General features: G+C 43.7%; 1 protein-coding gene across 4 annotated transcripts in view; it reads left to right on the top strand.

The window, feature by feature from the left end:
- ADGRL3 (adhesion G protein-coupled receptor L3) overlaps positions 1-25,540 on the top strand; it is a 675,925-nt gene that overhangs the window by 458,075 nt on the left and 192,310 nt on the right. For all 4 annotated transcript variants that reach the window (XM_066612512.1, XM_066612511.1, XM_066612509.1 and 1 more), the window contains exons 8-9: positions 18,736-19,038; positions 21,493-21,596. In XM_066612512.1, the coding sequence (XP_066468609.1) occupies positions 18,736-19,038; positions 21,493-21,596 (407 nt within the window). The remainder of the gene's footprint in view (positions 1-18,735; positions 19,039-21,492; positions 21,597-25,540) is intronic.

The following is a 25,540-nucleotide window of genomic DNA, read 5'->3' on the forward strand; positions in this document are numbered from 1 at the left end:
CCTCTGAAAAGACAAACATTTCTGTTCTTATTCCGAGCCTCTCTGAAAAATCACCAAAAGGAAGAGACTTTCCTTGGCTAATGAAAATTCAAGCTAAACAGATGCACACATCTGCACCTGAAGCACGAGGGTTGGCCTACCCATAAGGCCACTTTAAGCAGCAGGTTGAAGGAGGTGGCAAACTGGCAGGAGCAGCCCACAACTCATGTCTCTCTGGCACTCCCCCTAGCTTATTGCCTACTTGGCTGCTTCACCAAACCATCATCCTCATTCCCAGAGGGGGTGACAGAAAATCCAGGCACCAATTGGCTTGGGCTGTTCATGTTTGACTTTTTGCTAATCACATTAACAAGCAGTTAGTTAGCAAATTCTGACTTTAAGGTGATGTTGATGAATTGTCATGTGCTTGCTTCTTTAAAGGACATGCGTGCACTTGGACTGAGCACTGCTGCTTGTCTGTAAGACAGAATTATTCTCTTCAGGTGCACGCATGAGTTAAAAATTCCTAATATATTTTAAAAAAAGATCCTGTTGCTGAATGGAAGATCAAAGGGAACACATGGAATATTGTAACATTAAAGGAATTAGAGGAACGTCTTAGAGATCTCTTGTGTACATTGTGTTTCCTTTTACACTGTTTTGAGCAAGACATCTCAGGTAGAACTTGCAATTTTGCCATTTAGAACTGCAAGTTTCTAATTCCTGGAAGCACAAAAGAAAATGAGTGCCTCATTAAAATATGCTCCCCATTTTGGCTTGGCGTAGCCACCAAATTATGGTTCTGTGCTTCCATAAATATGTTTGGGTATACTTCTCTAAAATAATGTGAGGGCCAGTATTCATTTGAAGTGAGCAGATGGAGGAAGCCTAGAACAAGCTGTTAAATTAATAAATACGTCCGGTCCTTAATCAGGAGAATGGTCCATTTTGGCTTCCTTTGCCGGATGAATTGTGTGGCCTATCCTCATTGGACAATGTGCAAATGCCTGCCATTATAATTTCATTATGTCTAAAATGATCATAGGTAACAGCATGTCAGACAGGTAATTGATAGTCGTCATTGCCCAGTAGAAAACGTGACACACAAAATGAACAGGACATTACTGGGAGTTTTTCTTGTTCCCTTCTTATTCCTCCTCAGGGTACATGGTACATTTTTTTTACCTAATTCTCCCTCCCCCCCCCCCAAAAAAAAAGCAGGAAGACTTATTTTAATTTATTTGTACTTGTGCAATGTCTCTATATGGTTCATAAATCATAAATGAAGCATAAATGTTGATAAAATGTTCATACCGCCTTTTATAAGCTACTCAGAGGTGTCCAATAAAATAATAAAAGCACATCAAATCAATAAAAAATTAAAAAGCAAGTAACAGCAGTACAAACTTGCCAGAAACCAACTTTAACTGGCTCAGAGGCATTACTTTCACAGCCTTCATAAATAAAAGAACACTCTTTCAGTTGTGTTTGCTCCACAAGCAAAATATTTCTGTTTGATGTGTTTGTTGTGTTTTAGTTGTCATTCCTTTCTTCTCCGAAAAGGTGATATGATGTGACCTGCATGATCCCCAAGGCCACTAAATGGCGCCATCCAGAGTCTGTTGGTGGGAGGGAAAGTAATAAGAGTCAGGCCTCAGTCCTGTCCCCCACCCCTTGGGGTAGAGAGAGCGATACCATAGTCTTTAGAGACTGAAGGTTGCCAACTACTGGATAAGATCTGGTGTGCGTGACTTTTGCTGGATCCATCCCCTCCTGAGGTGCCCCTGGTTCCACCCCCGACTTGCCTCATTACTCCCCCTCCCCATCCACAAAGTGCCTCCATGCTGACTTACCTCTAGTCTGCCAGCCACAGCAGCGGACCATCAATGCTGCTGCTGCTTTGCAGCAGTGGCTCGGTAATGGCTGCTGTCAGTGCACTGTGTGTCATTGGCAGCCAATGTACAACACTGGGACGGTGTCCCCCTGTTATTAATCCATTGATAGGATTGGGCAGTTATTTCATTTTTCCCTTAACAGTGCATCCAGACTCTGTTGACATTTAGCAGCTGCCTAAACTGTAGAGCAAGGTCCTTCCAAAATGCAGGTGGAGCCTATTTATCCGTGTTAGTTCCGTTCCGTGACTCGGCGCGATTAACAAAAAACGTGTTGTGCTTAATTCCATAGAGTTACGCAAATACGCTGCAGCCTGACACTTCCGGATGGAAGGAAACTAAGGCAGCTGTTATCAATCCCCTCCCCTCTGCTCCACACTCCATCCTCCCTGTTGCCAGCTGCCCTGCTTCTTTCACATGGGATGCTGATCTTTTAAGAGTCCAGCCCTGTGCGTTTCTACTCAGAAAGTGTGGAGAGGATTGTAGACTAAATCTCATGCTTTGCTTGGTGGGAAGGCTTGCTTGTGTCAGTGATTGCCTGCACCAAGGGGGGGGGTTGCTTGTGTCGGTGATTGCCTGCACCATCTCAGTGGGGGGAGGGGGAATTTGGCAAACACTCCCTGGGTTTTTTAAAGCAATCCCCTCTCCTCCCCCTCCGTTCTCAGCCCTCCCCGTTGCCAGCTGCCCAGCTTCTTTCACAGTTGGGATGCTGATCTTTTAAGAGTCCAGCCCTATGCGTTTCTACTCAGAAGTAAGCCCCATTCCAATCAATGGGGCTTACTCCCAGGAAAGTGTGGAGAGGATTGTAGGCTATATCTCATGCTTTGCTTGGTGGGAAGGCTTGCTTGTGTTGGTGATTGCCTGCTCCATGGGGGGGGGGGGTCGCTTGTGTCGGTGATTGCCTGCTCCATCTCAATGGGGGGGAGGGAATTTGGCAAACACTCCCTGGGTTTTTTTAAAGCAATCCCTTCTGTTGCTACCACACCTGCCCCTGTGTGAGTGAGAGTGAGAAAAAGAGTGAGAGAGCGCGAGCGAGCGAGAGAGCTCCACCTTGCTGCACGTGTTCTGGCTACAGAGATTTTTGCCCCCCCTTCCCCTCTTTAGCCTTTTTGCTGGCTCAGGGGCTCCAAGAGTGTTACTGTTCCTTTGCAAGGGGAATCTCTTTCAGCACTCCAGGGCTATTTCCCTGCCTGGGCGAGGCAGAGCCTTTTTGCAGTGTTTTGGGCTGCCTGGAAATGGATGGAGGGCAAAGGAGGCAAAGGTGTGTGTGACTTTGGGTTCCCCCACCCCATTCGCATTGAGAAAAATCTGCAGATAAAAAATCCATGGATAAATAGGCTGCACCTGTATACATTTTTGTTTAAAAAGGTCTTGTAGATTTCTATCATAATTTTCACCAACAACCATCTCTTGAAAGGTTAATAGCCGTTCTGGCTCAAACAGTGAGCTGTTCCTTGAAGAGTTCTTCTGAAATGACTCAGTGATGTGCTCTTATTAGTGATTCAATTGTCACTGCAGTCATTTTGATAATTAGTATTTTATTTTGCAGTCTCCGTTGCATTATCAAATTCCTACTGGTAAATGTGGCAAATGATGTGGGTGATTAGTTATGTTATTAGCATCTGAGAAGGGTGGTTTCTGCTTTGTTTATTTGCTTGTTACAATATTTGTATACCAATTATCAGTCATAATGTATTTCCCAAGTGGCTCACATTAACCAGATCAAATTGATAACCAGATCTTTTTCTCACAATGATAGATCAGGATGATAGTATCATGAGTGGTTGGCATCGATGTTATCATGTGACTCTGTTTCCCTGAATGATGGTGGTACTGGAGAGTAGAGATCTTTCAAGAGTCCTCCTCTCAATCATAGGGGCAGGGCAGGCTTAGGAGCTGCAGGGCCCAACTGGAAACATTTTTCAGGGGTCCCACGTTCACAGTCAGGGTTTGTAGAATCTCAGAGATATAAATAAAATATAGAGCTTGTATGGCAGAATGGAAAGTAATCAAAGTGTGCCTTTAAAAAGTGCATATGAGTTAATGGACCACATGGATCTAAGCACATTTTAATATAAAATTGCATACAAGAGTAGAAGATGCGTGGAGCCCACTTACAGGGCACAGGGCCCAAGTGGGATCATTTGGTCCAATTGACTTAAAGCCGGTCCTGTGTAAGGGTGTTTCTACTACCATTGCTGGTGTTGCTGCTGAATGCACTATGCAGCTCTCTTGCTGGTGAAGTCTTGGATGGAGAAGTCAGTTTCCAGAGTCTTCCCCCAACTCCACCAGGTATTCCTGCCTGTTGTCACTGCTGGTGCCACAGCTGCACATTTGTGCATTTAAAGTCACATTGGGTTATCAGACATATAAAACAAAATCCACTGTACGGCAGTTTTAAAATCAATCCTGAAGTTCTTGCCAGACATAAGAACATAAGAACAGCCCCACTGGATCAGGCCATAGGCCCATCTAGTCCAGCTTCCTGTATCTCACAGCGGCCCACCAAATGCCCCAGGGAGCACACCAGATAACAAGAGACCTGCATCCTGGTGCCCACCTCTGCATTGGCATTCTGACATAGCCCATTTCCAAAATCAGGAGGTTGCACATACACATCATGGCTTTTAACCCATAATGAATTTTTCCTCCAGAAACTTGTCCAATCCCCTTTTAAAGGCATCCAGGCCAGATGCTGTCACCATATCTTGCGGCAACGACCGACCACACGCTGAGTAAAGAAATATTTTCTTTTGTCTGTCTTAACCCCCCCCCCCCCAACACTCAATTTTAGCTGATGTCCCCTGGTTCTGGTGTTATGTGAGAGTATAAAGAGCATCTCTCTATCCACTTTATCCTTCCCATGCATAATTTTGTATGTCTTAATCATGTCCCCGTTCAGGCGCCTCTTTTCTAGGCTGAAGAGGCCCAAACGCCATAGCCTTTCCTCATAAGGAAGGTGCCCCAGCCCCGTAATCATCTTAGTCACTCTCTTTTGCACCTTTTCCATTTCCACTACATCTTTTTTGAGATGCGGCGAGCAGAACTGAACACAATACTCCAGGTGTGGCCTTACCATCGATTTGTACAACAGCATTATAATATTAGCCGTTTTGGTTCTCAATACCTTTTCTAATGATCCCAAGCATAGAATTGGCCTTCTTCACTGCTGCCACACATTGGGTCGACACTTTCATCGACCTGTCCACCACCACCCCAAGATCTCTCTCCTGATCTGTCACAGACAGCTCAGAACCCATTAGCCTATATGTGAAGTTTTGATTTTTTTGCGTTATATAGTCACACCTCTGGGGATTTTCCTAATAGTCAAAGATGAGGAAAGTATGCACAGCTGTGCACACCAAATTGCATATTGTTGTAGCTTTTGCCTTAAAGGTATGCCCGTTCAGCAGGGGTGGCACCACACTTGAGAACTTCAGGGCACACATGCACAACCCAGCAAGGACCCATTTGGGAATCTGCCTTAAGAAACTGACATGTAAGTTAAAACAACTTGTAAATGTAGAAGTAGGCTACCTCAGAATCCCAGATGCAAGGGAATGGCAACAGGGTGCAGGTATCGTGTTGTTTTGAGAGCTCCCAGAGGCATATGGGCCACTCACTGTGAGATACAGGAAACTGGATTTAGATGGGCCTTTGGCCTGATCTAGCAGGGCTCTTCTTATGTTCTTTTGAAAATCTAGTTTCGACAAGCGGGAGGGGAGGTCGATGCAACATAGGCAATGGAATAATGACAAAATGTATTTATTTTTCAATTTTTATACCACCCATCCTTCAAAGAGCTCAGGGCAGTGTACACAGCTGCTTCCCTTCTTTTGTCTTCACAACAACCTCATGAGGCAGGTGAGGCTGAGAGAAAGTGACTGGCCCAAGGTCACCCAGGAAGCTTCATAGCTGAGTGGAGATTTGAACCTGGATCTTCCAGGTCAAAGTCCACTTCCCAAACCACTACACCACCATGGCTCTCAAATAATAATGAATATGCATGCACAGTGGTCACATGCAGCCCAGAACCTGGTCTTGTTCTAGGGACAGTGCAGCTAGGTGTGGAACTAGCACACCTTGGCATTGACCCTGACAGTCTGTCCGTGAGCACTGTTCATGGAGGTGTTAAAAATATGGTTTGGTTATGATCTTTTTGTGGAAATTTAGTCGACATGAAGGTTGATTTCATGAAGATGAAAATGAAGGTTTGGTAATGTAACCATTTTCATTTTTAAGTGACAATGGGACAATGCATAAGACAATGTTAGTTCTTATAATTCTGACTCAGTGGCATAGCTAGTGGGGGCAGGGAGGCTATCTGTCCTGGGTGCCACCCTCAGGAAGGTTATACCACTAGTGACTAAAATCGCTAAAATCGCAGTTGTTAGGAACAATATCATCATGTTATATGTAATTTGATGTGTAATTTGCAGCAGACTGCAATGAAATGAACTGGAGTGAAATATCTCCGTTCTATCAAAAGTTATGGTCGAAAGACCAGAAAACAAAAATGCAACTGTCTTATGTAACAAAAAGTGCAGTTTCCTTAACTCAAAACAGACCAGTGAGACTGATTGTTCAAAGAGCCAATGAGATGTTATTATGACACAGCAAGGAGCCAAAAAGGAGTTAGCAAGGTAGCACCCTGGTGTCACCAGGGGTAGATCCAGTTTTTGTGTTTGGGGAGGCATGAGTACTATCTTAACACTAGAGCCCAGGTCAACCAGGCCAGTGTCTGCTCTATCTGGTTGAACTTTGATCTCTCTGGACAAGGTTTGCTGGGTGGATAAACCTGGGCCCCCGTCTGGACTTGGAGCCCATATCTACCTGCCAGACAGACCTGGGCTCTCATTCCAATAGCCCTCTGGAGACACCTTTTCAGGTAGGTAGACCTGGACTCCCACTGGACGTGGAGCCCAGATCTACCTGCTGGGATGACCTAGTCTCCCATTCCGATTGGCACCCAATTTCACTCCCCATCCTGGCGGGTACCCTTACCTGCTGACTAATTTTGTCATATGGGGGGGGGTGACAAAAATTTATGGGCCCCCAGGTGTCAAATGATCTAACTACACCACTATTCTGACTTGTACTTGTAAGTAATTTTGTAAACTCAGTGAACACATTCACTTGCTTGGAACAATCATCCCAACATTCGTTTTAATTCTTGAAAAATTATTCTGTTTCTGGAGTTGGGTAATGTTGTACTAATGGACTGAGCTACAAATCAGAAAGTCCCCAGTTCAAATTTCACCTGTGTGATGAAATTAGTAGGTGGCCTTATGTAAGCCATTCTTTTTCTGTCTCTCAGGAGCATGACAGCCTGTCTTGCAGGGTTCATATAGGAGTAGAACAAGATAATAGATGCGAAGAGCTATGAATCTTATTAGTGATTCAATTAGAAGAGGAGATAGAGCAGACAATGCGCCAGGGCCCCTGTCTGCTCCATCACCTTCCATGAGGCAGCTCAACATCAAGAAAGGGATAAGGCAAATTGGGCCCCATTTCAGCCCTAGGCAGCAGGCTATACTTGTTAAGTCACTCTTTACTACAGTCAGGCTTGTGTACAGTACTGGAGTCTTGAGTTGGATTCCAGAACCCATGAGTTCAGTGGTTCTCAAACTGTGGGTTTAGCCCCAATTATTGGTGGGTCTCAGGCCAGCAACACCCAGAAGCCACAAGGTATTCTGAGGCGCAGTGTGGCCAGCAAAGTGGGTTGTAGCAGTAAAAGGATTGAGCAGTACTGCTAATTTACCCCTGCTAATTGGGTAAGAGGCACTTTTTCAAGTGGGTGCTCCTTTTTTTAGCAAGGGGAGAGTAACTGGCCCACCTCACCCCAGCACTGTCTGTTCTAGTGGCTGTCTGCTGGTATTCATTTGCATCTTTTTAGATTGTGAGCCCTTTTGGGACAGGGAGCCATTTAGTTATTTGATTTTTCTTTGTAAACCGCTTTGTGAACTTCTAGTTGAAAAGCCGTATATAAATACTGTTAATAATAATAATAATAATAATAATAATAATAATTTAGTTCATTTCACTGAGTTTCCCTGGAGTTACTGTTCACTCAAAGCATCTTCTTTCCAGAAGTTGAGAATTGCCCAGGAGGAATGGCCAGGTCCAGCGCAGCACTCACTTTAGCCTGGAGCCAGTGGCTTGAGTGTTGTTGGAGCTTTCAGCTGACCATTTCACCTTGGGGGCTTGTGGAGCCTATGGTCCAGGCTTACAGTTGGCCAGGTCTTGCCTACTTCTTTATCTTCCCCTCGTTCTGCCTCCATATCTTCCAATCCCTCTTGTTCCTCTGTTCCATTTTTCCATGGGAATAGCCCTGCCCAAGCTGCATGGCTATGTGGCAAGACACTCCACAACATTTTAAAGTGCTGTAAAATGCTAAGTATTATTGTTCCAAGGTGACTATTATATTGCAGGTGTGATGCCATAAATCTTGGCTATATACAATATACGCTATATACAATATACGCTATAAAACAACAAGATTTCTTTTTGAGCCTTTCTACGAAGGAGTGAATTTCTCTCCCTCCGCTCCCCCCCCCCAGATAAAATCCCCCACCAACAATATAAAACATGTGCTATGAGCCCTTTGGAAGGAAGATAGAAAAAAGGCTGCTGGCTAGAAGTGGTTGCTATGGAGATTAATGGACACTGAGGGCCAATGTGGGATCCCTAATGTGGATCTCACCCCCCAACTGCTGCTAGTCACAGGAGAGAAACATTCATTGTATTCTGCTTGGGTTTGAGCAGCAACTGTTACCCTGCATGTGCTCAATCTTGTCTGATCTTGGAAGCTAAGCAGGGTCAGACCTGGTTAGTACTTGGATGGGAGACTGCCTGGGAATACTAGGTGCTGTAGGCTTATACCATAGTCTTTCGAGACTGAAGGTTGCCAACCATTTTTTCTTCCTTGGGTCTAATGGCAGTTGGGGAGGGGGGTTGGCATTAGGGCTGCAGTGCAGAGAGGAACGCAAAGACACCTTTTCCCCAACACTGCAGCCCTGATCAAAATTGGGGTCTTGCCTCTCTGGTGTTTGTTAAATTTGGCCCTACAGCAGAGCCAGCATATAAGGAAACCTGAAGATGGAATGTACGGTATTTATTTATTTATTTGAAAGATTTCTATTCAGCCTTTCCCATGCCGAAGGAAATCCCCAAGGCGGCTTACAAATTTCCACAATAAAATGTATCAAAACAATAAGTGAATTCATTAATAGAAATGGTAAAACAATGGGGGGGGGGACAACTGTTCGATCCAGAAAGAGTTAGCAAAGCCAAAACACTATTACATATTGCAATATAAAGGTCAGTTTTGGACAGGTTTGCATTACGATCTTGGTCGGCCCCAGGTACTTTTGCCTTTGTTGGCTCCTCCCACCATAATAATATCCGTACTGACATTGATATCTTAATATTTCAATTTTTTTTGTTTTAGCCAAAATGTAATAGATTTTCTTTTTCTTCCTAAAAGTTTTGGTTTTTTCTGATGTGAAAAAGAAATTAAAACATTTTCTTTGACCCTACAAGTTCATCTGTTTTCTTCTGATTTTAAAAGATATTAAAACATTTTCATGAGTTCCAAAAAGTATCATCGACCGCTAGACACTGTGCCTAAAGGATAAGTCAGCCCTGGCTATGGGGAGGAGGAAATAATCCTAGACTAGACTAGCCACCAGCTGGAAGGTGGATGTGCAGCTCCTCTATGATTGTGCCAATGAGGAAGCTTCCCAGAAGAATCAACCTGCCACTTTGAAGAGTGGTGTAAAGGGAGAGAGAAATCACCTTCATAGATGCTGCATGTATATGATGCTCCATGATGTACTTTTGCATATTACAGGCTGTGGTGTGCGTGGCATGGGTATTTGTGCCTTTGCCATGTCGCAGCACACCTGTGTACTGTGGCTTAGCTTTCTGTGTGGGTGCGTTGCAGTGTGTACATGTTGTATGCTGTTGCGTTCTGGATCACATTTTTATATGTGGCATCCCAGAACATGTTTTACATGTTCTGACACTTGTTTGCATGTGTTGTGGTACACATTTGAATGTGGTGTGTATGTTTGTTGAAATATAACTTGCCATGTGTGTTTGCATGTGACCTGCATTTTGCATTTGTGTGTGATGGGATGTGTTCATGTGGCAGGATTTGGGGACCAAGGGAAAGGAGACTGAAGTGATAAAGTGAACTTAACAAGGCACCGCACAAAAAAACCACATAGTGAAATTTCTCAACCATTTGACCTGGTGAAGCTAAGGTCCACTTCACTGTCCAGCCCCACTTGGTTGATGTCTTAAAGTACAAACCTCAAAGTGGAGTAGCCAACCTGTATCTCAGGCTTCTTGCACCTCCCTGGAACAAATAAGTGTGAAACCCATCTCCTGGGTTTCATACTTGAAATGGGCGGAGCATGTGCCCTTCTTCCCTCCCCCCCGCCTGTGGATTCATTAGTATGGACACAGAAAGTATTTCAGACGTGATACAAACCCCAGGTGAGTGCCCTTTGTTCACCAGTGGCTTGTTCAATGGATTTATCTTTTGTTCTTTCAGTGGATTAATAAAAGAATTAACTGATAATTAAATAGGAACCCCACTTGCTTTGCGTTTTTGAGCTTTTTATTCTGAACCTCTGTCATACAAAGAAAAAAAGATTTTTGCATTAAACTTTGGGAGTATGCCATTTCACAAACTTCTCCCCAAGGAGCTTTGGCTAATTAAACAAATGATTGCAAAATACCCACAATATCAGCCCTAAGAGCTTACGCCTGGGGCATCTAAACTAAGCTGCAATTATTTATCCAAACAGAGTGCTCAGAAGCTTTAGCAGAAACTGCTCTTGCTTTGTGACTTATAAATAAGAATGTAACTTAGGCAACAGAAAGCACTTTTTAAAAAAAAAGCCACGGTTTGGCATTATTATTATTATTAATCTGAATAATTTCATAACGACATCTTTGTCTTTAGTTGTCTATACCATACTGTCACCAGTTCCTTCTTTGAAAATGGAGATTGATGGTGCAAAGCAGGCACATTTCGCAAGTGTCATGTTCCTGTGGAAGTGGGGGCCAGCCCTGGACCCAACATTCCCCCCCATGACCACCATTGCTACCAAGTATTGGGTATTCAGGGGCTGCCTAGGTGGGTCTTCCTGCTAGTGTTCCATCTGATTGACCCCTGATGTTATCCTTGGATTTTTCCCAGGGCTTTTTTTGAGAAGAAAACATATCTCTCATTTAAGCCATGCAATTTTTTCATATAGATCAGCGTTTCTCAACCAGTGGTATTTGTATCACCAGTGCTACCTGAGCTGCAGTCCAGTGGTACATGAAGCTCATCCTCCTTGTGAAGCTTTGATTCTACTGCCCAAGCCAATTTTGGCCTGAGGATCAGCTTCTGTCTCAGCCAGGCTCCTACTCACCAGCTGATTACCAGCAGCACTGCTGGCCAGTACGGGTGTGAGCGTTTCCTACCTTTCCCCCTACTGTGTGATGAAATAGGAAGGGACGGACAGGAAGAAGAGGCAGGGCCATGTATTGAATTAAGATAAGATTAAGATACTTAAGATAAGATAGACCATGAGAAGTGGTGCAGTGGGAGACATAGGAAGCAAGTATATTAAAGTAGATCCTCCAGAATGCAGTTAACATATGGATTTGCTTTTTAGATTTGTAGAAATTATTGGCCAGATTGCCAGTCAATGGTTGGCTGGATTGTCAACAGCTTTTGCCTGTGATAGTTGTGTGGAACCCCGATAGTCAGAAACCGTATACTTCTGAATACCTGGTTTTGTGATTGAAACTGGAGAAAATGCACATCACATCTTGCTTGTGAGCATCTTTTCTCTGCTTAATGACCCAATCCTATTTGGGCCTTCCACTGGCAGATCTTGTGATCTATCAGTGTAAGACACAGGCCACTGGTGTGGCAAGCACTCTGTTGTTGTGCAGTCTGCTGCCACCAGCGCAAAGCCCCAGAGGCCACACATAGGCAACACCGGCTCACAGAACCCCTGCTGTCAGAGGCAGACCAGGGCCGGACCAAGAGAGGGGAAGATCTTGGTGGCAGCTGTGCATGCAAGATCCTATCCCTCCTTCTTGGCCAGGACCCACACCCTGAGTCTCCTCAGCCCTACACCAGCTGAAGAGTTAGCATTGAGGACCAGGTGGCCTACAGATAGGTAAGTAAATATGTTCTTTACTTATTTGTCCTGGGCTGTTTGGTTTCCTGCTGGCATCGTTGCACACTCTGGGCCAGCAACTGGGCTGTAAGGCAAGAGGTGAACTTGTTTTCTTATCTTCTGAAGGGCTGTTTCTACCCCTCCTCTACCAGTAATGCTGCCTCTCCCCCAGTTCTGTTGCTGCATGCTAGCATTCTATAAAACCTACTGTGCTTGAGGCCACTGTGCACTTTAAGCTGTGCAGCCATGCAGCTTGAAGCCCTGGAAAGCCTAACTTCACACAGCTTGGAGCTCAGCATTCCCAGAAGTCCAGCAATGATGTATGATGTCATTACCATGCATCTGGAAATGGCAGATTTATCTTTAACAAGTGAGCAATACTGGAAGGTTAAAAACCAGCATTACCAGACAATATGACCTGTGGGAAAATCCATTCCCAGACCTTAAAGCAGGGATGTGCATACTCCAAGCCTCAGCCTCCCCTGTAATTTGCACATGCTCCACCCACTTTGAGTGTTTGCACGTTCACAGAGGATGCTGAGCTCTCATCTGCCACAGCTCTAATCTGTCCCTGTATAATAACTGGCACATGCTTGTTACTATACAGTGAGAGACCAGACCTGTGGCATTGAGAGCTCATCCTCCACCATGATTGCACAGGTATTCTGGGTACCCCCCAGAATGCCTTGCAGCACCACACCACAGCAAGTGCCTTACCAGCCATTCTCTTCACTGCACTTCACTGTCACAAAGTAGCACTTTCATCTCCATGTGAAAAGCATAGCTTGTCTTCCTGGCCTCCCCTAGAAAGACTGTTCATTTTTGTTCTGTCAGATTCCCACTCCAAGCCTCACTTAGGAAACTTATGCCCACTCTAAGCTAATTAGCTCCCCTTTCATTCCCCAACAATGGCCCCAGTTCTCTACAGCAGCACTGCTAGACTCCACCACAAGGGTAGCTTGCCTTTTTTAACTGCAGTGACCCCTCCTCCCAGTTCCTAAGGCAGCAGTCCTTCCAGGTATAGCAACACTCCTCAGTTCTCTGCAGCCTGTTTGAGTAGTCCATTAGCCACAAAATCAGTCTCCTCTCCAACCTGCACTCCTTCTACAACCCACACCCCCCTTCCTGCCTCAGGTGCTCTTATATCCCTGAGGGCCCTATTGCCTTCAAGTGGCTGCAGCTGTGCAGCACACTCTGCTGGATGCCCAGGCCTTACCCTTAAAGGGGCCACTGCTGACACCACAGCCTACGTCCTCACCAGATCTTCTGCGATTCCAATACAATTCTAGAACAGTGGTTTCCAAACTTCTTGGAAGTTTGGGAGCCACTAAGTCTTTGCAAGGGCAGGGAGAAGACTGTGATGGTATCACCAGGATCATGCCACTGCAAGGGACAGAGGGGTTTTTTCACTTACACCTGAGCCTGTTTTCAACTGTGAAACCAGAAGTGGTTTCTGATCACTATTTTTAACTTTTCTAAGGCTTAGGAAGTCCTGCAGAGGTGTCTGTGGGGCTCCCTGCACCCCCCCAGGCCGAACAGGCAGAGGTGAGTGAAAAACTACTCCCCCGTCCCTGGCAGCGACACAATCCTCGGATCGTATTGCTGCATTCTCCCCCCTCCCTGCCCCTTAAGGGGACAGGGACAGGTGCTTCCAGGCTGGTGGGTCATGACCCACCAGTTTAGGAACCACTGTTCTAGAAACAACCCTCTTTCAGCAGTGACACCTGCCTGATATCCAATTCCCACCTCTTATTTTAGAGCAAGGGAAATAGCACAGAGAAGAAAATCCCTTATGATCTCTATAGGGCATGATTGAGCACCAGTTAAAAATGTCTCATATAATGTCCTCAGATTCATCAGATTACATTTTAATACCAAAGAGATTTTTTTTTTCTTTATTTCTAGGAAAGCTGTTTCAGAATTGTATTTTTATAGAAATGTCCTTCTGGTCTCAGCCTACATTTATTAATGGAAACTTGAACCTGCAATTGCCTTTAACTTAAGTAACTTCCACCTCCACTAACCTCTTTAATGATATCTGGAGTGCTCAGTCAATCAGTCTCAGCCTTCATTTTCCTGGATTTCCTGTGTGTGAAGCAATCCTTATTGCTCTGTCCTACACTCTTTCCACTTACAATCATTTCTCTGGAACAATGGTGACTGAAACACAACACAATACTCAAAATTATTTGGGACACCCAAGTAATAAAGTGCAATATCATATAGAAAGCATTTTATTCTGAAGTGTGTTATCCCACAGATCATTTTGCCACTTTGAGTTACTGCTGAAGTATAAGCTGTGCTCTCACATTGGATGTGGTGCCACTTAAAATTGCCATTAACTTAGCTGGTTTTAAATCAACCTGGACTGAAAGGGGTTTTTTGTTCCACCTCACTGATCACAGATGAGTGCAAAACCAGGAAGTCATCTGCTTTAAATTAGCATATAGAAACAGGCAGCTAACTGTGCAACCCCCCCCCCCATTTTTACTCTGAGTGATTTAGATACCATAGCTTTGACCAAGAGCAGACAGCACTTAAACAAGTTGTGAGTGTGCATGAATCTTAAACCTGATTCAGTTGTAATGATTGTGGTTGAACAAACTGGTTTGTTAGTCTAGAAATGGATCATGTGCCTGCACGTTATCTTCCATCCACTGTTGTCTTCTCCCCAAGTACCCATCTAAACTTTTTTTAAAAACTTCCTAATTTGTTAGTCTCAGTTTCCTGTGTCATCCAAATTGGGATAGTGTGGTTTGAGCACTCCCAACAAACCAGGATGTGAAACCATGGTTTACTCCTGTTGGTGCACTTTTTGTGCATATAGGGATGGCCCATCCAAAGGGCAACTAAAGAGGTCAATTCAGGAAGCAGGTTGACAAAGGTCACCCACCTTTGTTTGTCCTCTCACCTCCACTACTGAAAATAGCACCCCCTTTCCCCTCCCTCCAGTCTGTCCCCACAGCTCCCTCCTGAGAGAAAGGGTTTGCTCACTCTCAGAGCAGAGAGGAGCTATATTGAATTTGGTGGAAGACAGCGTATCTACACATCAGTGCCTGGCAGATACATATGTAGAAGTTTTTAGGTCATCAATCGGATAGGTAAATGGTGTGCAATATTAGCTGACCAGAGGAAGCTGTGACTCTCGCACAGCTTTAGCCCTGCCGGCTTTGGAAAGTGAAACACATAAGTGGGCTACCAACCACATTGGATGTTGTGCCATTGCAAATTATTCAGTAGCCAAGTAACGGGTTCCAGTGAGATCTGGCTACATCAGTTGGTTCCCTGTTGGAGTCCCTGTCGGCCACAGAGGCCTAACTGGAAGATATAGGTCAGTAGCCTTGCTGAGCAGCAGCAGGGCTCACACTGGTCACTGAGGGCCAGCAGTCTGTAGGCTTTCTTGGGGGACTGCACAGGGTCACAGCTGTCTGTGAGGAGCAAGAAGAAACACAAAAGAAGTGACAAGGAATTGATAGCAACTTCAGTCACAATTGTTTTCTACATTGACAAGCATAGTGTTTTGAGGGAGTGAGGTGCCACCAGAGTATACAAGCAGTTATGTCCTGTTGGGAGACAAGAACATGGTGGGTCAGACCATTATCCAGGGAAGCTGCAGTGGAACCCTTCAGAGGACCACTGTTAGCCCCCTATGGTAATGGTACAGTCCCGAAAAACAAATTGTATTCTGATGCGTGTTTGGCCAGCAGTACCAATGATTGGAAGTCCTGGCATTCATAAAAAAAGGTGCAGGCTCTTCCTGCTCTAACTGTTGCAAAAGGAAGGGATGGTTAAGCAATACAGAGTATAGCGGGCATATCTGATAATTCTGAAAGTTCAAAGGTGGGATAGGAACATGAGAGGGAGATGCAGTATCAATACATTGCTGTATAGAAGTCACTACCCCCTCTTTGCTTACCTATGTGGGGTGCATTGTCCTTCCCCTGTTGGGGTGGTGAGCCTGAGGTTCCAGCTGGGTGTTTATGTGTGTGGAAACAACCTAGGGGGGCTTGTAATTACTTGCAATAAGAATACCTGTTACTTGCAGTAAGAATTTTGAGAAGACAAAGGTTAACATAAATACCCTGCTACACATGTTGTGAGGTGCAGGTGTTATTTGTGCAACGTGTTCCCTTTGTGCACTGTGCCCTTTCACCATGGTTTCCATCTCTGTCACCAAGGTCCTCTTTGAGAGACCTGAGGTATAGCCCCGTGCTTCATGTCCAATAATATGAACTGTGGTCTCCCTGGTAGGAATGTATGTTGGTTCCTACTCATCCATTCCATGTCACGCTCCTATTATGGCTCTTCCACCTGCAGAGTTTCACTGGTTTCTGAATGACATCTGAGCTACGTTGGTGCCATGTTTTTCTGGTGTTGCATTGGCATCCCTGACACATCCATATGCAGGCAGGCTTCTACACTTGTGGGGTCGTACTTGTACATGGAGATACCCAGGCCCACCTTGAGGATAGGATTGGGCCTTCTTGTTGGCATCCTTCAGTCTCGGAAGACTATGGTATCACGCTCTGAATGGTGGTTCTGGAACAGTGTCCTCTCCAGTGCGCGAAGCCTGGGTAAAGTAGGTATGGAGGATAGGCTGTTACCCATGCAGCAAATCCCCCCTCTCCACGCCGCTGAAATGGTCCAATGGAAAGGCAGAGGCCAATACGGCTGGTTATCTAGTACTGGAACAATCCATTTCAAACAGAGGCTTGACAGTGGCCATCAGGACGCTGCAGGAATTGTCTGCAGGGTGTTGGACTAGATCAGGGGTGCTCACACTTTTTTGGCTCGAGAGCTACTTTGAAACCCAGCAAGGCCCGGAGATCTACCAGAGTTTTTTTTACAATGTTCGCGCCATCATAACATATAACATTTATGTGTACAATGTATGTTGGTGTACCTTGAGCCCCACTGAGTATAACAGGACTTACTCCTGAGTAGACATGCCTAGGATTAGGCTGTGAGGCTGCAATCCTAGCCACACTTACCTGGGAGTAAGCCCCATTGAGTACAATGGGCCTTACTCCCAGCATTTCCTCCCAGAGGCACCTGAAGGGGGGGGTCGGCACTCCGCGATCTACTCATTCTGCCTCGCGATCTACCGGTAGATCGCGATCCACCTATTGAGCACCCCTGGTCCAGTGGATAACCCAAAATTACCCAGGCTGTCTCCTCCAGAATTTAAGAGTTTGCATTTGATCCATGGCTAAATTGGTATTCTGTACAATACAATGTCAAGTAAGTTTGCTCAGGTTGGCATTTAATCATAGTAGCAGCCAGACTGAAAAACCATTTATATGTAAATGATTCAGATGCCTTGTTCTTTTCTAACGAACCAATTAGGCTGGTTTTAAATCACATAAATGGGTAAGTGAAATTTAAAGCACAACCACTTAGCATGATCATGTATCTTTGGGTCTTCACAAAAATTGATTTTTGAATTATGCTTCAAGCCAGATTTTTTTTTTATGACACTAATGTTAGTTACTATCTTGCACAGATTTTGTACATTCCTTAAGTCTTTTATAGTAATTTCAGATTAAGAAGAAAAAATCCATCCACCCCCACTGGGTTCTATTTTGACCAGTTTGATTGTCTGCCACTGATCTATCCTAAGTAAGGATACCCTTATCAAAGTGACCACAACAGATATTGATCCAAACCAAGTCAGAAAGCCAGTCTATGGAGTAGCTGCCTGATTGATGTGCACACAGCAGAGAAGAAACTCACCCTGCCCTTTGTACAATATAAAAAATATACATTGATAGCTTACATTGATAGCTAATTGCTTTGTATGGAACAAGTAACTTATGAAATTGCCCATACATTCAAACTACTATGATGTGAAATGTGTCACCATCTAGTCTAGTTAGATGCTTCTATCACATAAACAGCAACAGCAGCAGGGGGGCAGTCTGAATTGGGACTGTGGCATGCAGTTAGGGGTGTATGTTAATGAACCCAAAGCATACCTGCCATGGCTATATAATCCCCAAGGTCCCACTGTGTCACATAGCTACATTGGGGATTTAGGATATTAAAGAACCCCTACTTCTGTGCCATAATCCCAATCTGTACCATCCTGGTTTTAACATCATTTTTAGTTAGAAGGTGGAAAGGGTGGTCCAAATGTCTAGATCAGCTATTTTCGACCAATGTGTCACAAATGATCTGCAGGTGTGCTGCAGGAGTTTGGGGAAGGGTCATTTATTAATTGGGCCATTGGGGGATGTGAGCCCCCTATCAGCAGCATGGTCTGTCTTGTCAATTATCAAAAAAAACTTTTGGTGTGCCCTGAAAATGTCAGTGCCTTGTCAGTGTGCCATGAAATGAAAAAGGTTGAAAATTGCTCTTCTATATAAATAAATAAGGGTTCATTTACAACCTCTGCCCCTGTTTGGTTTAGTGTTTTGGAGTAGTAAACCATGCAATCAATAATACAAGGAATCTTAAATTATACTGATGGCAGATGGAGAAAAGGGGGAAGAACATACTCCTGCTAAGAATCAGAGCTCTCCTGTGCCAAGAACACTTTTTTGCAAGAGCATGTTACCATTTCTACCCCACGTTGCATATACACAACAGGGATTAAATGTGCGCCAGGCAAAAATGGGTTAAGAGAGTACTCTTAAGGAACTGGTGTTTTCTAATTTATTTTTGCTTTGCATTGATAGCATCAACATCTGGAGCAGCAGGTCTGGGTGGGACTACCACAAGCACCACACCACGTGTCACAGCCAGCAGCACTATAAGGACCACCACTGCGTCAGCATTGGGCAGAAGGAACAGAAGTACAAGCACACCTTCTCCAGCTGTGGATGTCCCCAATGAAATGACCACACACCTGCCACCTGCCTCTTCCCAGCTACCTGCAATAGGAGCAGAGAGTTGTGAGACTGTGGAAGCCCGTGAGATCATGTGGTTTAAGACACGGCAAGGACAGGTGGCTAAGCAGCCATGCCCGAGGGGCACCGTAGGTGAGCTCATAAAATATAAAGTCATTCATTTGCTCTGATAAGGAGATCGGGCAGGTGTTGCTTAAAACATATTTACAATTTAAACATTTTTGCCCTGCATTTCGTGGACATGCCACGTGATTTACAAAATTAATAATGTAAAAGAAAAACGAACAAAAACAGAGAATAAAATAAACACTACTGAAAATAGTCAACAATAAAATACACATCCATCCACAGAGAAATGAAATGGCAGCAGGGAAGCAAGAAAGCCCCTCAAAAAAGAAAAGGATTTAGCTGCCTTTTGAAAGCAGCAGGCAAAGAGGGCTACCCAAGATCTCTCTTGGGAGGGTTCCATAGCTGTGGGGCCACCATTGAAAAGGTCTCAAATCTAGTACCTGTCAAATGAATCTCAGGTAGTGATGGGCCAGAGAAAAAGGCCTCAGTGGAACATCTCATAGGCAGGTTGATACAGGAGTAGATGGTCATTTAAGTAAATTGATTCAAGGCCATAAAGGGCTTTAAACAACACTTTGAACTTGGCCTGGAAGCAAATTTGCAACCAGTGAAATTAGAGCAAAATAGGTATTGCCCATTCCCACTGGTTTGTACTCACCGGTAACCTAGCAACAGCATTTTGAGCTAAATGCAGCTTCCGAAACTATCTTCAATGGCAACCTATATACTGCAGATTAAAATAATCTAGTTTGGATATAGCCAGCCAGGGTACCTGAAGGATCATATCCTCATATAAAAATGCCCATCTCTGAAGATCTGAGCATAGAGCTGGAACTGCACGTCAGGCCTGACCAAGCACAACATAATCTTCTGTGATTAACTCTCCAGGTAGGATTGGAGCCATTGTAAAATGGTGCTCCCCCCATCCCAACAGCGTCCCCAGAAGATATGAGGTCAAAAGCAACTGAGAAATCCAGGAGAATTAACAGGATTGTGCTCCTGTTGTCTTTCTCTCTCAGCATAGTCCATTCACTAGTATGACCAAAGCTGTATCAGTCCCATTAGAAGGATGGAATCCAGGATGGAATGGATTGAAATAATCAGTCTCCTTCAGGACAGTACTGGGTTGCCATCTCCTGTTCCAGATCTGGTCAAGAAATGGTAAATTTGAGAACAGGTATAGTTGTTTAGCTCGGCTTGATCCAAACAGGGTTTTTAAAGAGTGAATGAGTCACTGCCTCCTGGAATGAAGGTATCATTCCCTTTCTTCGGGAGACATTCACTAACTGATATCCAAATGCCCAGTCCTCTGGTAGAGTTATTTAACCACGATGGGCAAGAATCCAGTGGACAAGGACAATCATGTCATCAATTATCATTTTACAGGAGGATGGTCTTTGCTCATTATGTTTCTCAGTGATGTGTTTCATTAGGATTTATGATTATATGCTTTGTTTCCCTTGATAAAATGATGGAGAGTTTAAAAAAAAAAAACAACTTATACAGGCAAATGTGAGATGGCCATCACTAGAAGACAGCTGTATCATTAGTAGAAGGGTTTTTTCCAGGGGAGAGACTTGGGGGTTATATTTTATCATGGACACAGATTATATGGCAGATTTCCCTTAAGAGTCTATTTCATTTCATCCATCTTAAACAAATCTGATGGCTTCTTTGTGTTATCAGTTTGAGACAGAGAATTTATTTTTCTGGTTATTGGAAAAAATGTTTTCTCCTCAATGACTGTGACTATCTTGTTGGGCCCATTATGGACGCAGTACATTTGGGCAGATAAAGCACTAGATTTATGATTTATATCAGTGTTTCTCAAACTGTGGGTTGGGACCCACTAGGTGGGTTGCGAGCCAATTTCAGGTGGGTCCCCATTCATTTCAATATTTTATTATTAAGATATTAGATTTGATGCTACCAAGGTATGTGACTGCATTTGAGGAAATGTGACAGACTTGTACTTTTAACGAGCTACTATATATATTCTTTTAACAATGATAGTCAATGGAACTTACTCCTGGGTAAGTGTGAGTAGGATTGCAGCCTAGGTTTGTTAAAATTTTTCCTGCTTGATGATGTCACTTCCGGTCATGACATCACTTCCAGTGGGTCCTGGCAGATTCTCATTCTAAAAAGTGGGTCCTGGTGCTAAATGTGTGAGAACCACTGATTTATATGATATGACCTGTTCAACTCCAAAGTTAATCCTTATATTGGAAAGAGTAACTTAGGGTGCAATCCTAAGCCCCTTTCCAGCACCAACATAAGGGCAATGTAGCTCCAAGGTAAGGGAGCAAACATTCCCTTACCTTGAGGAGGCCTCCATGAGTGCCACCCAACTGCAAGGATGTAGCACGTGCTCTATTAGCACAGCTGTGTCAGTGTTGGAAAGTTGGTTAGGATTTGGGCCTTAGGAAGAATCCCTAAGATGAGCATCTGACTGAATATGTCAGGGGGGAGATAAGTCATACAGTATTGCCTCTCATGCTGTCTCTATCATTATAGGAGTTTCAACGTTTTTGTGTCTTGCTCCTGGTGGGATTTGGGATCCTCAAGGGCCAGACCTCAGCAACTGCTCTTCATTGTGGGTCAACCATATCACTCAGAAGGTACTGTTTCACCTCTGTCCATTATATATCTCCATGTATTGTCTGGTATTGTCATGCAAATGTGATTTTGCTCTGACTGAACGAAATCGGTGACCTAGAAAATCGTAGCATTCAATTGTATCTTTAAGACAAGGATTAGGGGGATTTTGTGTCTTCCATTTTGTCTAAAGGTATGAATTAGGAGCAGAGATACAAAGCTGGCTATAGAAAGGAGAGGTAGTGGGCATTTCATATCCAAGACTAATGTAAGGAAGAGAATGAGAATCAATTTCAGCATTATTTTCATTTTTAAGGTGCTTATCAGGAAGTAGGAAAACATGGCAGAAGCTGCTAACCTTCATGGTGACAATATCTGATGCTTGGAACTTGTATATCTCACAAAGTCTAATTTATTAGGTTAAACTAGAGCAGGGGTGGGCAAACCCTGGTTCGCAGGCCACTTGTGGCCCTCAGGGACCCCCAATCTGGCCCACAAGGAGCCTCTGGTCTGTTGGAGATTGTTGCAGCCCACATTGGCCTCCAACATGCCAACATTGGTCATGACTGCTGGACACAAGTTGTGGACTGAGTTAGAGCAAGGCCTTTTCTAGTCTCCTTGTGCTTTCTGCTTTTCTCTGGGCATTATTTTAACCACCACCCCATTGCCTCTGTACAACTTTTGTCTCCATGTGTTTCTAGCTTGGTCTAGCTTGGTCTGTATGTTTTCACTGTCCAAGAGGTGTGTGGCAAACAGTTCATAGTTCTCATGTGGTTCTACATGCCAGCATTATAGTTCTCATGTGTATTATAAATAAACTCAGTAAAATTCATTCATTCCATCTCTAACGTATTCATTAATGTAAATTTTTTTCAAATATGAAATCTAAATTAATTCTTTTTGCCTGGTCCTGACCCACCAGTTTACACCACTGATCTAGACTGTTAGCCTCTCAGGGTAAGGAGCTGTCATTGAATTCACCCATGAACATGAATGGCGCTATGAACATGAATGACACTATGTGAAAAAATAATCTTTCAAGGCAGGGCAAATGGATGTAAACTCAGAGAAAATATTTTCAGACTTCGCTGTCTCAGGTGTGTTAGGATTCCTGTTGACAGAAGAGTCTGTGTAAACACTTTGAATGCCACTACGTGCATTCACTGTGTGCGCAATAGTATCACACAAAAAGCATTGTGCACATTCTTGGGTCAATGTACACCATCCATGAGTTGTTGAACAGAGAATATGCATGCATCAACAGAATGTGTACATTACTTGTACATATGTTTATATATGTATAGTAGTTATTTATTTACTATACGTATGTACTACTTTTCAGCTTAGAAAATTTCTGAATTGATTTACAAAGCAATTTAAAGCTAATCTCAAAAGCTAAAATGTCACAGGCATAAGACAAAGTGGCACTAAATACATTTTAAAAAATTGAACTAAATAGAAAAACAGCTGCACCATCCATACTCTTAAATTTGTAACCTCTCCTCCCCACCCCCCAAAAAAGCCCTGGTAAAATAAAAATAAAAATCATAACCAGATGTTGAATAATGAAAAAGAGAAGGAAAGATGAGAGTCTTGGGAGAGGACAGGATAACGTTCTGGAGCCTGTGAAAATACGTATGTTCTCTAGTCTCCTAGAGCAATGGAGAGAATATTTGTATATTGACCGAATTTGCTACATTGCCAAGTCAAGTACAATCTCAATTTTAAAAGTTATGAAATATGAATACATCCTTTGATCAAAAAAACTTGTTTAAAAGAAGAGTCAAAGTGCTTATAATTTCACTCATGCACAAGAAAGCATGCACATCATCAGTTAAGTACTCATGTTAATATCTGCATTATATAAGTGGTACCTGTGTTCTACAGCCACACTTATTAGACCAACTTACAACTTACCCTGCATGTACCACATGTTTCCTTTGTTTTTCAGCTTCAATCTTTGTTTAACGACGGAGCAAAAAAGCACTGAAGCTGGAGTCAGGGCCTACATGTGAACAGCAGCTGGATTGGGGTTCCCCACAGACTGGGGCTGTGCCTGAGGGTAGGAAAGCCACTAACCCTGTAGGAAAACATTCCTAAATTCATGGGGAACTCTGATTCAGCTGCTGTTTACCCCAGAAAAAAATCCCGTTGACAGAATTCTGTAGATTTCATTGTGAATGCACACTGTGCATTCTTTAGTCACCATGCATGGTAGCTAACTTCCATTTTACAAAGTATTTATGTGTGTTGGTAAGCAACTGAACTGGCAGCTGAAGTAGTGCCCAAATTTTCTCTCCCCCTTTTTGGGGGGCATTTGTAAGTATGCATATGCCTCACACAGATACACACACAGCCACCACCAAGATTTCCTCTTCTGCTCCCAGACTCCTTCTGCCCAGCCTGTTTTTAAGAAGAAACAGACACAGGAAGTGACAATAGTGAGAGGGGTACAGGGTGCAACCATGATCCTGAAAAGATCAAGAATAAAGTTGCAACTTCCTTCTCCTCCAGCCCTGCTGCTGGAGAGAAAGGAGATAGGACATCAGCACCTCAATTCTCCTCTTGTTTGCTTTTCTTCAAGTTGTCTGAGGGGGGAACATAACTGAGACAAAATTATGAGGGAGTGGATAGAGGGGTGCTCTTTTCTCTCTTTCACAACTCCAGAACCAGGGGACAGCCACTAAACTTGAGTGACAGGAGAGTTAGGAAAGACAAAAGAAAATATCTTCACCTAGCATGTCATTAATCTGTGGAGCTCATTGCTACAAGATGTGGTGATGGCATCTGGCCTAGATGCCCTTAAAAGGGAATTGGACAGATTTATGGAGAAAAGTCCATCACAGGTTACAAGTCATGATGGGTATGTGCAATCTCCTTGTTTTAGAAATAGGCTACCTCAGAATGCCAGATGCAAGGGAGTGGCAGTAGGATGCAGGTATCTTGTTGTTTTGTGTGCTCCCGAAAGCATCTGGTGGGCCACTGTGAGATACAGGAAGCTGGACAAGATGAGCCTTTGGCCAGATCCAATGGGGCTCTTCTTATGTTTAAAGTGGCTGGATGGTGGTAGTCTGAAGGTGGTAGAGCGCCCTACCCAGCCCACAGCTCAAAGCGGCTATTTCACCCAACCCTATGACTGGTCCAGCCCTTTCAATAGAATAAACACATTCTCTAGTCGAGATGCATAGTCTCCAAGGCAGATGTGCAGTGGCTGAGCTCCTGCCTCTCCCAGAAAAATCCAGTTTGGCCAGCTGCCATAGCCTTTGTGTACAAAAGGGCTTTTTGAGTCTTACTGGCCTCCAAGCAATTACACTTGTTTCTAGTTGCAAAAAAGCCTAACATAAGCTCTCCTAGATCCACTACACTTGTGTTTTTCCTCTAGGATTTTAACTTTTTACATACACTTTTTTGTGAACTTGCCTTTGGCAATACACTGAAAGGCATCCCAAGCTGTGGTTACTTTCATACCTGGTGTGCTATTTTCTTTGACATATGGAAGGATACCTTTATTAATATTCTCTGATATGACTGAGTTTCAAAGCAGTAAGATATTCAGTATTCACTGCTGAGGTTTACATTCTAGAAGATAGTGTGGGGACAATGTTAGAAAAAGTCCATGGCAAATCTGACCAAGTATCATGTAAAATCTCATGAAAATTGCCCTTATAATATTTACAACTTACACTGCATTGTGAACTAAAGAGTGTTCTTTACTTTAGTAGGGAGAGATCAAAATGGGTAATACTTGCCATCTCATCCTTTCCACATATGGTCACTTCCCCCAGCTGTGCTGTATTTTATAAGGGTAGAGAGCTCAGCATTTTTATTTGATTTAGGTTTGTTTGAACCAGACTCATTTCTGGGTCTCACCAGGTTCTCCATCTAGCCATGCATTCTTGTAAACCTTGTAGGGACTAGAAACTGCCTTGAGAACAGGGGAGGATAAGAGCATCTGCCCCTTCCTTTT

This window comes from Tiliqua scincoides, chromosome 2, assembly GCF_035046505.1.
Source record: "Tiliqua scincoides isolate rTilSci1 chromosome 2, rTilSci1.hap2, whole genome shotgun sequence".
NCBI lineage: Eukaryota > Metazoa > Chordata > Lepidosauria > Squamata > Scincidae > Tiliqua > Tiliqua scincoides.